Source organism: Rousettus aegyptiacus, unplaced genomic scaffold (assembly GCF_014176215.1).
Source record: "Rousettus aegyptiacus isolate mRouAeg1 unplaced genomic scaffold, mRouAeg1.p scaffold_m13_p_1, whole genome shotgun sequence".
Classification (NCBI taxonomy): Eukaryota; Metazoa; Chordata; class Mammalia; order Chiroptera; family Pteropodidae; genus Rousettus; species Rousettus aegyptiacus.
In genome coordinates, this window is record NW_023416284.1 from 164,296,876 (window position 1) to 164,310,688 (window position 13,813).

The 13,813-nt window shown below is 42.1% G+C and overlaps 2 protein-coding genes and 1 pseudogene across 5 annotated transcripts in view; all 3 read right to left on the reverse strand.

The window, feature by feature from the left end:
- MAP7 (microtubule associated protein 7) overlaps positions 1–3,606 on the reverse strand; it is a 151,979-nt gene extending 148,373 nt beyond the window's left edge. The window contains exon 1 of one of the 3 annotated variants that reach the window (XM_016165847.2): positions 3,444–3,606. In XM_016165847.2, coding sequence (XP_016021333.2) covers positions 3,444–3,510 — 67 coding nt within the window. In that variant the 5' untranslated portion in view covers positions 3,511–3,606. The remainder of the gene's footprint in view (positions 1–3,443) is intronic. The other 2 variants (XM_036221968.1, XM_036221972.1) reach the window with 2 other exon arrangements.
- A 3,611-nt stretch (positions 3,607–7,217) lies between these two features.
- LOC118606681 lies at positions 7,218–7,336 on the reverse strand (annotated as a pseudogene).
- Positions 7,337–8,765: 1,429 nt separating this feature from the next.
- The window catches only part of MAP3K5 (mitogen-activated protein kinase kinase kinase 5), a 167,972-nt gene continuing 162,924 nt past the window's right edge, over positions 8,766–13,813 (reverse strand). For both annotated transcript variants that reach the window (XM_016165843.2, XM_016165845.2), the window contains exons 29-30: positions 12,426–12,502; positions 8,766–9,578 (exon numbers count right to left, since the gene is read on the reverse strand). In XM_016165843.2, coding sequence (XP_016021329.2) covers positions 9,461–9,578; positions 12,426–12,502 — 195 coding nt within the window. In that variant the 3' untranslated portion in view covers positions 8,766–9,460. The remainder of the gene's footprint in view (positions 9,579–12,425; positions 12,503–13,813) is intronic.

Consider the following 13,813-nt stretch of genomic DNA (forward strand, 5'->3'; position numbering starts at 1 on the left):
AAATGCTCGCTTCTGAATACAACTTTCTAGTCTAATAACAACGCTTCCCTCCTACTTAGCAAGATGTAAAGGTAAGAGTTAGTCACAAAGTGGGAAAAAGTTATCTGGATACCCGAACGAAGCATTAGCGTTAGGATCTAAATTTCAAAAGGGATGAGTTGAATACCACATTGTAGTCTGAATTTCTTACAATTTTTATTTGCAGATGTTTGTAGACCCCCCGAGTTAAGTAAAACCTTAATGGTGCCTTTTAGTTTGGAAAAATGCAGTGAAGGGTCGTGGCCAAGATCACAAAGAAAGCCCATGTTTTTCTTCTGCACAGCCTGCTAAAGAGAGAAAAAGCCCAATTCCAGGTACTAAGTCAGTCCCCCCAAGGAATATCAACAAAATTCACAAATTAGTTATTAATTTTTCCCTGTGCATGAATATGTATTCTTATGAACCAATCAAAAGCAACTATGAATCTGGTCTTAATTCAGCAAGCTTTTTAGTTGTCGAAGTGGGACTGTGTACACTCACTTTCAATGGTTATTGGGCAGGAGCGTAAAATTAATTATACCAAGTGTGGGCAGAGGCAGTTCTGTGAATATCAATCAATGTGACTACTCAAAATAATAACCTAAAAAAGGACTCAACATCCTCTAGTGGTGAAATTGAAAACTTGTTTCCAAGTCTATTTTTTTCTGTTCTTGCTTACCTTTGGCTACTGAAAAATACACTGAAAGAATTGTTCACGCAAAAGAAAAAAAAATTCACCTTAAGGTATGTAATTTGACTACTTTTGAGTAGAAGATAAATACATGCTGACAGAAATATGTTTTTTGAAATTGTGGATTTATATAATACCTTTCAATATTCTTTAACAAATGTCTCATTTTATAAACAGTATACTACTAATTTTCAACCCAGCTCTGATACACACACATGTGTATCAGAGCTGGGTTGTATATAATGTGTATATAATTATGAACACATTACAGGCGGCATTTTAATAATCACCTGAGATTATAATGCCCTAAAATTAGACCAGTCTTTGCACAGGGACACAAAAACTAAGACATTTAAGAATAAACTCTACCTCATGATAAGCAAATCTAAAAAGGGAAGAGAATCCCTCAACAAATGTTACCATTTGAGGTAGCAATTTTCAACTTTTGATGTGAATAAAAGACAGAAGTCCTCACCTCCCTTGAAAAAAAATCCACTTCTATACAAACTTGTGATTGCTAAAAAAAATGACATGCAGGATTTGGACATGTACGTGAAATATGTCCATAAGAATAAAATACTACACTGAAGTCCTATGTTCAGGTATAGGGCACATGTTTTAAATATATGGAAACCTTAAGTTGTTAAAAGTCAAGCAATCTGTACTTGGTTGCTCAAAATATCGCTACCCAGACTTTTAAACATGTATTTTTCACCTTTCCTCTTTCTTTGGCACTTTCTCACATAGGTGCTTCTGAGCACTAAAAACATTTATAGTAATCAAGGGCTAGAAAAACAGGAAACATATGTGGGGCAGAATGAAGTTTTAGTTGAATTATAAAAGACCATATAAAATCTGTCCCTTGGAAACTGAAGTGTCCAGGCACAGGTGTGGAACAACTGTTTTCTGTGAAGGAGATGGCAACCAATTACATCCCCCCCCCCTCATAAAAAATATTTCACTGACAGCCACATGGTTGATTTGTATATTGATTGTTAGAAGCCTTGGTTCATTAGTTAACAGGCTCAGGCCCCGAATAGGCTAGTTTGTAGTTCACTTATATCTGAAAGAGTTGTTCATGTGCAGATTCTAGAAAGCGTTTTTTTTTTGTTTTTTTTTTTAAGCACAAATTTTGCTTCAGAAGCAGTTACTCTGTGGCGACCAGGCACCAAACCATATACATTCACAATGAGGATGCTGCCCTCTGGTTGCCCTCAATTGGGCGAGCCTAACCCCATGAACCCAGCTCATCAAGTTCTGTAAAGCAATTACAAAGGCATCTCTTAGCCACTCATTCTCCACCCCGAACCAAAATAATGACCCACCAATCTTTCAAACACATTAAGACAAAATAAACCACCCGACAGGAAGCAGCATGACTTGGAAGTAAACAAGTCTCACACCTTATCGGACTTAACTTAAGGTCTTTTTGCTGGAGGGATTAAGTCATTTGTCTTTAGGTGTCCCAACTCTTTCTAGCAGATAATATACATAAGATACAAATTTGCAAATGCTGTTATAGCTTTTCTAGACCTTTCGCACTAAAGTAAACTTACCGTCTAAATCAATACCTTTTTTTTTGGAGGAAGGAGGTGAATCTTACATTTAGGAGACAATCGTTTTCCGATTATGTGTGCATGTAAGAGGAAAACATTGCAATTGGGGAGGCTGCAATTTGAATTTCTTTAAAAAATAAGAAACTGACTTATCGCCTTCATCCCAAGTGTAGGAAGGTCTCAGAAAGAGTTTACTGGTCTAGAATTAAAGAAGAGGGGACTAGGATAGAGGGGCGGATTTGCAAGACAGTCTCTCAAGAAATAAACTATCACGAGGGGGAAAACCATGCATATGTAAGATGGGGGAGGAGGATGGGTGCAGAGAAGGCTTGCTGCTTGTTCTGAGCGCCTGTTCCTAAGTGTGGCTGTGGAGACTGGGGGACACAGGGAAGGGGGAAGTCCTCAACACAGAGCCCTGATGAGCTTGGGCCACTGTTCCCATCTCGGGTCGTTGCACGGACTTTTAAAAGCAGGAACTTCGAGGAACCTTTTAAGTCAACGAATCTCTGAGCCCTTGTAATCCCCACCATCCAGTAACAGGCCCCTGCCCTCCCGAGACCCCGACCTCGGGAGCAGGTCGTAATTGCGGACACCGATGTGTGTCTGTGGGAACACCACCAGGGCGGGGGGTGGGGAGCGAACGTCAGGGCTGGGCCGGGGGTGGGGTGCGGGGAGCGGCGGGAACCGCTCTCCCCGCGACCCCTGCGCAGGGCTGCGCCATCGGCGTCGCTTGACCCTGGCACCGGGCACAACCAGGGAGGACGGGAGGGGGCGCCCAGGAAGGGAGAATCCTGCCAGCAGCACCTGGTTGAGGATTTTCCGGCTGGTTGTTTGGTTTGGGGGATACGATTTCCCCATTCAACTGAATTAGATCCAGCCCGGCAGGTGGGAGGGGAGCAGCCAGCGTTTCTCCATTTCCTCCTCCAGCCCGCGCTCGCTGGCGCGTTTCCACCTGTTGTGGGAAAGTGGCGGTGGCGCGCCAAGGGGCCGCCGGGGCCGGGGCTGGGCCGGCGGCACTCGGGCCGGCGGCAGGACCGCGCGCTCCGCGCCCGGGCCGGCGGTTCCGGGCCGCGCGGACGGGGAAGGGGACCGGCGGCACCCCGCGCGAGCCCACCGCCCCGGCCCGCCGCCCCTCTCCCGCGCCCATCGGGCACCCCCTGCCTACGCCGCGCGGTCACCTGTTTCGCCCTGCACAGCGCCGTCGCTGCCCCTGTGGCTGTCGCCGCCAGCTCCTAGCTCCGCCATGGTGCTCCGATGACGCGTTCGGGGAGCCGCTCCGCCCTCTTCCTCGGCTTTGCTCCCGCCGGCCCCCGCCTCCAGGGCCCGCGGCCCAGACAGGTGAGCGCCGTCAGGGGCGGGCGGAGGGAGCAGGGAGGAGGGACGGAGCGCGGGAGCGCGGGCGAGCCGGCGAGGCCTGGGCCCGGGCGCGCCCCCTCGCGGGCAGGTGCGGCGTGGCCGCGGCTCGGATGGGCGCTACTGGGTCTCCGCTGCAGGAGCAGCGACAGAGCCAGGCACCTGAGCCCGGAGCTTCTGGCCACTGCCGCAGACCGTTATCCGCTCTTCGAGGTCTGGAGAGGGGTCGGCGACGCTTGGTGGCTCTAGGGGCTGGCACTGGGACGGTCCAAGTATCAACCCAGGTGAGACGAGGCCATCGGGACGCCTTACTTCCGTCTGAACTCTGCAGCAGTCAGATCAGTTCTGAAGTTAATGGTGACAGTGCAAAACAGTATGATGCCACGTGGAAAGCCAAAGTACGCGGGCTGAGTTCCACGCTGGTATCTGGTCTCGGCCTGCGTTTTAGGACACCATTGCTGGTGACCGATCTTTTCACGAGGCCTTTGTTTCTGATGAGCCCCAGGGCACACGAGTTAGTGAAACTTGTGCCCAATGATGTGGCTTTTCTTATTCCTGATTTCCGATTAGTAACTACCTTGTGACTTCTGGCTTGCTCAGGATGACCAAGAAAAAAAGCAATGGCAACAATTTTTTTTTAAAGAAACAGATTATTAGCTAAGGAAAAAATTTCTACTCTAACAGGCAAGCAAACAATAAGAAACAAAATACTGTGGGAAAAAATATATAGTCTGCATAAATAGAAACATAAGGAACAAAATCAACAGGGACCAGTTCCATCTGGCTACACATAAATGCACTCCCACAGCTTTGGTTGGCTGGACATAACCAGCAAGTTCCCAACAGTTTAAAACCCTCTCAAGGACTTCACAGACTACAATGGACGCACAATAGTGTCTACAGTTTTGGGTTTCTTGCTAGGGTGACAATTCTCACCACCTTTTCATTAAAAACTTGCCATTGTAATCCCAGGAGTGGACTGTTACTTGGTTTACTGTTTCACTGGCCGACTAGGTAGAGGTTTTGACTAAAGGACAGTTTGCTGTGGTTTATAGTTATGGATTTTCCCTCAGTGCCATTTCTGCAGTGGATTAGGAAAACTGTTCATTTAGCAATGTGACTTTTCAATACACATTCAAATCTCTTATCAGAATTCTGATCAATAAAATAAACCACCAAGTCAGGGGAGGTGATTTTAAACGTTGGCTTGGGTGCGTGCTTATCCCGTCTCTCATTCTTTTGCTAACTTATGTTTCAGTCTGTCACAAGTTACACAAGGATAGGCGCAATAAGAAACACGGGAATCCTGCACGTTCTTGGGCCCTGTACAGACTATGCGTTCCAAACTGCATGCAGCGTCTATCACAGGGAGAGCTGTTGCATGAAAATGGGGGAATGGATGACATCTGTTAAATATCACTCACCATCACATTGTACTTTGTGTTGCACTTAGAACACGGAAGCCATCTGTCTTGAGCTCCCACATCCATCTCAAAATCTCTTTGAATCATCAATTGATTTCCAGGGACCTTCTGATGCCACCCGCTCCCCTCCTGCCTCCTTTGAAACCTTATCTCTCACTTCTCCGACTCCCAAGTGCCTCTCCATTCAGGGGCTTTACCCCAACACATTTAGGACTCTAAATTTGAAAATTTCTTCCCTTGACTTGCCAACCTCCCAAATCTATTGTCATACATTTGTTCACCAAAGTTAATAAATGTATGGACTCTGGTGCCATTAGTCTTATTATCTATGTTTAACCAGCTGTAGTCTTTCTTGCCCATGTATAAATACTCTCCAGGGTGTCAGATCAAGTTAATGTTTTAGTCTGTCATTCGCCAAGACTTTTCTGCAGCACTCCATCCTCTGATCATCTTCCTCTTGGCTTACAGCACCAGCCTGGTTTTTCTCATTTCCGTTTAGCCAGTCCTCTTGTCTCCTTTGCTGACTCAAATTCCTTCTCCTTTTGAAATCATGCTGAAACCTTCCTCCTCACAAAATTTTAGGCCACAACTTTTCTACCTCTCATAGCTCTCATTTACTATTACCTGCATCCAGGTGACTCCTAGATCCAGAATATATACACTTGACCCCAGTCCTGACTTCCACAAGTACATTGTCAATGGTCTGCACATTTCTAGCATTGACTCATCCCGCTATTAATTCATGTCCCCAAACAGTTCCTCCTCCAAACTTGCTTGGTTTTGAACTCTTTTCTTACTCACATAGGCTCAACATTTATCCTTTCCTCCTTCACTGCCCAAATCATAGTTCCCAAAGTTTATCAATTCATTGTTTTAATTCTACCCTTTCAATTCCTACTGCTCTCACTCCTACTAGACCCTCCTTCATATTTGAAATGTTCTCTGAACTGCTCTGTCCAATATCTATTCCCTCTAGTTTACCAAAAACCGTTCTGCCAAATTTTCTCATACACCACTTTACACATACCCCACCCCTTGCTCAAAACCGAATTCCCCATTTTTACATAATTGAATACTAAACTGTACGTCCCTTCCTGACCACCCCACCATCACACCTTGAGCTCTCTCCAATCCTTTTTCCACTTTTTATCTCTTATATTTCCAGTCAAATGAATTTAAATGAGTCACAAATTTTCATATGCCCTAATGCAATATAGTTTTTCACTTTCTCCAGAACTTTGCAAATCCCTGCTTTCTGCCTTTGTTCTTGGAGCTTTGTGCCCTGATTGGCTTCCCTGGTCCTACTTCTTTCTTTCCCTCTAAGGCGCAGGTTGAAGTCTACCTCCTCCCTGAAGCTTGTTCCACCTGCCCTGGCTCTCAGCATGCTTGTCCTGTGAACCTCTCCAGGGGCTTCTGTACTTGCCTCTCATCCAGCCTTTAACACAGACTAGGTATGATTTGTTAGTGCAGATTTGTCTCTTCAATCTGATATCAATTATTGGTGGCAGAGACTTTGTCTTCTATTTCTCTATAGGGTGCCTGAAGTGTCTGGAGCCATCAATTATTTTGTTTACAAACTGCAGATGTCCTTGATGACATAATGTGCACTGCCTGTATTCTGAACTCAGTGGGTATCATGTATACTTTTCCTGCTGCTACAATGCCTCACGCGTTCTAGGCATTCCAGTGGGTTAACGATCCCTCATTGCCAAACCATTTTATTTGATGGTTTACGAATGAAACGAAATATATAATGAAAGCATTTGGAGAAAGATTAAAATGTGGTTAAAAACATTGGATCTACTTTCCCCAGCAAATTCTGATTTTCTTTTGTAAGACCTCTGCTACCACCCATGCATAACTGTTCCGTTACCTTTTCAAGCTCATCTCTGTACTTTCACTTCTCTGGGAAGCTTCCCTTGATCCTCTCTGGCAGTCAGATGTAACTACAGCACTTATGTTGTTGTTGTACTGTTGTTTTTACTGTCTTGATTCCACCTCTGACAGTGAACTTTGGGGCCAAGAACTGTGCACCATAATATATAGAATCCAGTAAGTATATAATACTTTTGAATGAATGATGAGATAATAGCAGGCAGCATCTGAATGATTGTCTGCTAAGCATGGCAATAATCACCTCTTCTGCATTATTTTATTAAATTTTTTTTTTTTAAATGCCTACAGCACCTGGTCTTCCTAGGTGGTCTCCCATCCAAGTACTAACCAGGCTCGACCTTGCTTAGCTTCCGAGTTCAGATAAGATCAGGCACATTCGGGGTGGCATGGCCATAGTAAATTTTATATTAACCTAATGAGGTAGGTACCGTTTCCCCCATTTCAGATGAGGAAACTGCAACTTGGAGAGGTTTATTAATGTGCCCAAGGTCAAAAGGTAAGTGGTAGCTTTGCTCCAGGCCTATGTGTTTAGATTCTTGCTACACTAAACCAACGGTGAATGACCATATTACTATCACTCATATGGAAAGGGGCCCTCCATTTATCTCTCTGGTGCCACTTGCAATAAAGAGGTAGGACTTGATAGCATTAAATCATCTGTAATCTGTAGAGCTTTTTAAAAGGATCTCTGGGCCCTACCCGGGACCAATAAAAATAGTTTCTCTAAGGTGGTGGCATCAATATTTTTTAAAAGCATCCAATTCATTTTAATGTGAAGCCAGATATAGAATCAGTGGCCTAGACTGATGCCAAAACCCTTTCAATGAAACCTTTCATGGAATTTGGGCCGTGACGGAATTGCCTTCTTTTGCAACTTAGATCCAAAATACTGACAAAAACCTAATGATGTTTTTCTGGGAATGTAGGATAGAGGAACATTTGCCCACAAAGATGGGGTTGGAGACGGATCTCAAGAACAGACTTGGGATCATTAAAGAATTGGTTGAATGTGGGTAGCTTGATCTTATTTATGGTCTGAAAGCAGCACCTAACCATTAGAACTGGGGATATGAACTGTGGCTTAAAGAGTTACTCTGTGTTTCAGTATGACTGAAATGATATATCATTTAATTTACACCCCACTTCCTTCAAAATGTCCCCATAGGATGCAAGAGGTAACTGTCTGTCTTCAAGACTGAGAAGTATAAAAAACAAACAAACAACAACAACAAAAAAAACTGCAGCCATGTTGTTACAGATATAAACGAGAAAATATTGGTGAGAACTTCGGTATAATCTATCTAATGCAATATAAAATATATTGTGCCTTCATTTTCACATGGAAATAGAGATGACTCCTGATTTAGGAATGACTTGTATATGGGTCAAGTCATGATACACGAGTAGCTCTACATTATTTTTATCTTGCATAATAAACAGTTTCCTCTGTATTTAACAAATTTGTTTATCTCATGGATCCATCTAGGAACTTCAGATTTTATCCTATTAATATGGGCAGGCTTAAAAAATATAATATTTGGCTTAAAATAAAAAGAAATTCCTTCAATATGAGAACTAAAATTGAGACAGTTTTGGAACCAAGAAAATGCAGTGTTCTCCACGAGGATGCTATGTGCAGACCCTTTGAGATACACAATAGCCATTCATGATAACTTGGGGCCTTGAGGAAAACACACTGACTTTCTTTTACTTTCTTTTTTCTTTGCCCTCTGTTGCCTTGAAGAACAACTTGGATATCAGTTATTCTTTGGTTACTTGAATAGAAGACAGATTGTATTTAATGTTATAGCTGAAAAGACAACTAAGTAGGAATTTGACACGGTTTATCTAGTTTGTCAAAACAAAATAATTCTTTAGAATTTATCAAAACAGTATGTTGAGAGTCTTTTTACTTTTGAGAGTATGACACAATGCATAGCTTTAGAACAAGCTAACATTACTATGATTCAAACATGTGCAACTGGTACAGTTCAGTAGTACAAACATGACTCAAACAAAATGTACGATAGGCCAGAAACTTAAGTTACAAAATAAAGTCAACAATGAATACAGATAACTAAGTAAAAACCATTGCTCTCAGAGTGTGCATACCAGAAAAAACCCATAAACTTAACATAATAATTGAAATTAGGCATTTCTACTCAGATTATTACAGCATATCACAAATACACATAAGCCTAAATTATGGTCACATTTTAGTTTTGTTCCAGTGATGCACAATCACATGAAATGTTATATCCGTTTTGTGTGAAATAAACATTTGGCTGAAGTACAATAGCTGCTGAGTTCAAAATATTTCCATAAAAATGTTCAGACTAAAATAATCCTAATGTTCAGAATTATTTTGAAAGTCCTTATGAAGAGTCCTTAAAAATTATAGAAATAGAAGCAGGAAATTTCAGTGTATTTTGTCTATTTTTTTTAACACAAGTAAACAAATACTGGACTTAAAGTGCAGCTTCTTTCTCTTCTCCTTTCCACTCTCCCTCCCTTAGGAAAGATCAGTTGTGTTCATTTTTAGAATCTCCATGGAGGGTTGGAAACAAATTGAGCGACAGTCCAGCTTGTTTCTCCCGATAGTTGGTGATGGCCTTCCACAGTGTGCACAGCATCCCTCCCCTGTTTAAAAACACAGGACCACAGTGAAGAGAACACTTCAAACACTGCCCTTGAAACAGAAAAGTGAATGCTCAGCTTTCGGCTGCTGTGATCAGAACAGGAAGATCCTAGTCTTATCAGTCACTATGTATTCATTTTGTATATTTTTTCCCACCAGCCCTCCAATGCTTTTCCTTTCTACCCCCACAAACTATCGGGTCCCAAAGCATTTTTTTTTTTTTTGATTTTCAGCACTTTTGAAATATGTCTTTAATAGAAGTCTGTGTAAATTATGTATATGTTTGGCCTGATAGAAAAAAATAATAATTATAAGAAGCTATCAGATTATAATAGGTTTTTGGATGACAAATCAGCACCTCATCCTAATACTTCTAAGTTTGGAATTTAAATCAGCATTTAAGGCAGCTTTAGAATAACTGCATGGTCTTAGCCTGAAATATTATCCAAAATATTCTTCCAGTTGATTTGCATTTAGAAATATGGAAATATTGGTTATTAGTGTCCTCAATAATAGTCTAGTTCAAATGTATACAGTAGTACTGTTGTGTAGATGTGGATGCCCATGTAGGGATAGATGACAGAGATATCAGGAGCTTTCCTGAGCTGCCTTTATGTCCAGGTCCCATGACCCCTCCCAACCCTCAGGGAGCCACAACCTTGTGGAATGAGAAACAGAGCAGCCCACAGCTTCCGCTCTGAAGTACAAGCAGTGCCAGAGCCCCACACTGGGGAATCAGGAAGGGCAGGCATGGGGGAGCCAGGCAGGGGCCAGAGCACGTAAGGAAGCTGCACGTGGTCTGTCCTGGGTCAGAGATGAGGCTGGGAATGCACATGGGAGAGTGAGGACTGTCCTCCAAAGGCACCAGGGAGCCCTGGAGGGCCTTCAGCAGGACTGTGGACTGGATGATTTGCCATCTCCTCCCAAGCACAAGGCCTCTCACCCGGCCCCACCACAGCCTGGCACTGGCCCCATTGAGGCCTCTGTGCTGGCTTCCCCAACCCTGGCAGGGGCACAGACACACTTTTTCATCATCTTCTTATTCTGCTTCATGCATCTGAAAAATGAGAGTTCTCCCTCTCCCTTCACCAGACATACATATTTCATACGGTCATTAGACGGTGGCAATAAAGGACTCAAAAAAATCTTCTCTGGTCAGCATCAGCGGCCTAGGTGGGCACTGAGGGGTCCCCAGAGAACAGGGTCAGCATGGGAGACATAGCTGTGACCAGCCCACCTGGGGAAGACGGGGAGACTGAAGCAGGGGACTGGTGGCCACGTCTGCCTGGATAGAGAAGACAGTTCCATCTTGTCCCCAGGCAGAGGCTCATCACCGAAGTTCCCTGGGTCTCAGTTGCTCTAGGCGCCGGGGCAAAGGGAACTGGACAAGGAGACCTCAGGAGTGCTTCCTGCCCTGACAATCCTGGTGCAATTTTGCTGGGCACGCAGATATGAAGGGCTTGTCCCCAGGGTCCAGGTGTGACCGTCGAGGGCAGAGAACCCTCTCACAGTGTGCCCCGACTGCTCACTTCCTGCGCAGGCCCAGCAATCTCTACCTCTCTGCTGATGCCCTCCACATGTCCCAGCCACTCTCTCTTCTTTTTCCTGGTCCCCTTCTCTTTGCCCCTTCTGTTCCATTCTCTCTCTTTCCCTGTGAATTCTCTCTCCCCCTTGTATTTGCCCGCATCTCTCCACCAACTTCCTTTTATCTCTCCACCACCCCCTTTTCCCTAGAATTCATTCATTCATTTTCCGAGACTCTGTGAAGCACTGCTATGTGCCAGCTATTGTCCATGCTGGAAGGCGAGTCCGGCAGATGCAGCTCAGACCTCGTACCTTCCCCAAACTCAGTGGTCCCCAACCTTTTTAGCACCAGGCACCAGTGTTCCTATGAGAACCTAATGCTGATGATCTGAGGTGGAGCTGAGGCAGTGATGCTAGTACCAGGGGGCAGCTACAAATACAGATGAAGCTTTGCTTGCCTCCTGCTATGTGGCCCAGTTCTCAACAGGCCATGGATCGTTACTGGTCCACAGCCCAGGTGTTGGGGACTCCTGTCCAAACTCTTCCTTTTGACAAACAGTCTGGTTCGAATATATATATATATATATTTATGTTTCAATACCTTATTTTTATTGTTTTCACTTTCTTGAGATATAATTGACAAAATTCTAATATATTTAAGGTACACACAGTGGTCCCTAAACTTTTTGGCACCAGGGATTGCTGTTGCACAAAGGGATTAAGAAGTACAAATGGATAGTTGCAGAACAGACATGGAGATGTAGAGTGTAGCATGGGGAAGACGATTAATAATGTTGTAATAAATATGTAGGGGGGTAGAGGGGTACTAGGTTTAGTGGGGTGATCACTTTGTGAGTTATGTGGATCTCTGATCACTACACATACAACTAAAACCGGTATAATATTGTATGCCACATATAACTGGAAAAAATCCTCATTGAATTGTACAATGTACATATAAGCAACTAATTATCTATTATATCTCAATAAAGAAAAAACATATATATATTTTCTTTATATATATATAGTATTTATATATATATAATATTTATATATAGATAGTATTTATAGTGTATGTGTGTGTATGTGTGTATGTATATATATATATATATATATATATATATATATATATATATATATATATATATAGTATTCTGGTTCAACTCACTCAGTTTACTTAGATCAGCTAAGAACCAGAGATGTCAGCCCAGGCCTGCAGAGCTGGTTAGAGATAGTTAGGGACCTAGCCAGGCAGGAACCCAGACTTCTTGATCTCAGCCCAGTGCTCCTGCCATCACGACAACTGAAGGCAAAAAAAGTGTTACCTTAGTCTCAGGCATTTTAAGTCATCACGTGTAGCATAGTAGAGAACATCCACTAGTGAATAATCCTCAGCCAAAAACTGGAGAAAGTAAAAGAGGCACAAAAGTTAGAAGTTTTATATATCTTTAATAAACAGCAAACTCTATCCATAATGTAAACACTGGCAATAATAAAAAATGAATCTAAAAGAAAAGCCACAATCTTCTGGAATTATTAAAGGAAAGTTCCCCATTACAAAATAATTACAAAGAGTATCCATATGACTTTCAAATGCATAGAGATCATAAGGAACACAGAATTTCTGAATGACCTTCTAATGAATAGATATGATTCACCTGTAATTACATCTGCAGCTCATAAGAAGTTTAAGAAGTTTGCTACTGTATAGCTCTACTTTTCTCTAGATAAAAAGTGTTCCTGGAAAGGTATTACTTACACATTTCTCAATTTTCTTTTCTTGTCTGATAAAATGTATTTATAATAACCATTAGCAAATCAGAGTCCTGAATTTAAACTTAAGATTTTAATGTTAACCCTTAAAAAAAGGGCAACGATTTAGTAGACCATCAGTTACTACTCTTTAACTATTGAGTCTCAGTTTGAGGAATACATATTTGAGAGAACTTGATAGAATGCATTATTTTCCCAAGGCAAGAGAGTTGTTTAAATGTAGGTGGCTATAACTTGTTAAATGCAAATTTCTTAGGAGACCCTACATTTTATCTACTGGTTCAATAAATTACCAGGTCAAAAGAAAAGTCATCTTTATTCATAGTTATTTTTAAAATTTAAGTATAAAACTGAAATTAATATAATTAATTTAATTAATTATTAAGAGGTGCTTTCTATAACATAAAAATATAACCTCTTATTGTGTGTATATATGTAATCTTAAAACACAAATGCTAATTGATACTGATTAAAAAAGTCTATATGGAGTAGAGAATTAGATTATATTGATATAATATGGTTTATAGAAAAAGTGTTCCTGACATAAATTCACTAACTAGGTCTATTTTATTAAGTATCAATAAATAGCTGCTGCCGAGTAGAGTACAAAAATATTTTAAGAGAATTAAGAAGTTAACAAAAGAGAATTAAAAACAGATTTTTGTCTTGATTTTTCCATTCTTTGTTTTCAGTTCAAAACCATAAAAATCCTCAGGGGTTCTGGATCACAAAACTCATCATCTTGCACATTCTGCACTCCTATCCCTGAACAATTTCCCCTTCTGTCTGCCCGCCCAAGACACACACAGACGGCCTAGTTTATGCCTACGCAGTCCTAGACGTCAACTCATCCACTACCTTCTCAAAGAACCTTCCCCATCCTCTCCCTCCCTCCATCTCCCCTGACAACCTTTCCTTCATAAATTTATCAGGACATAAT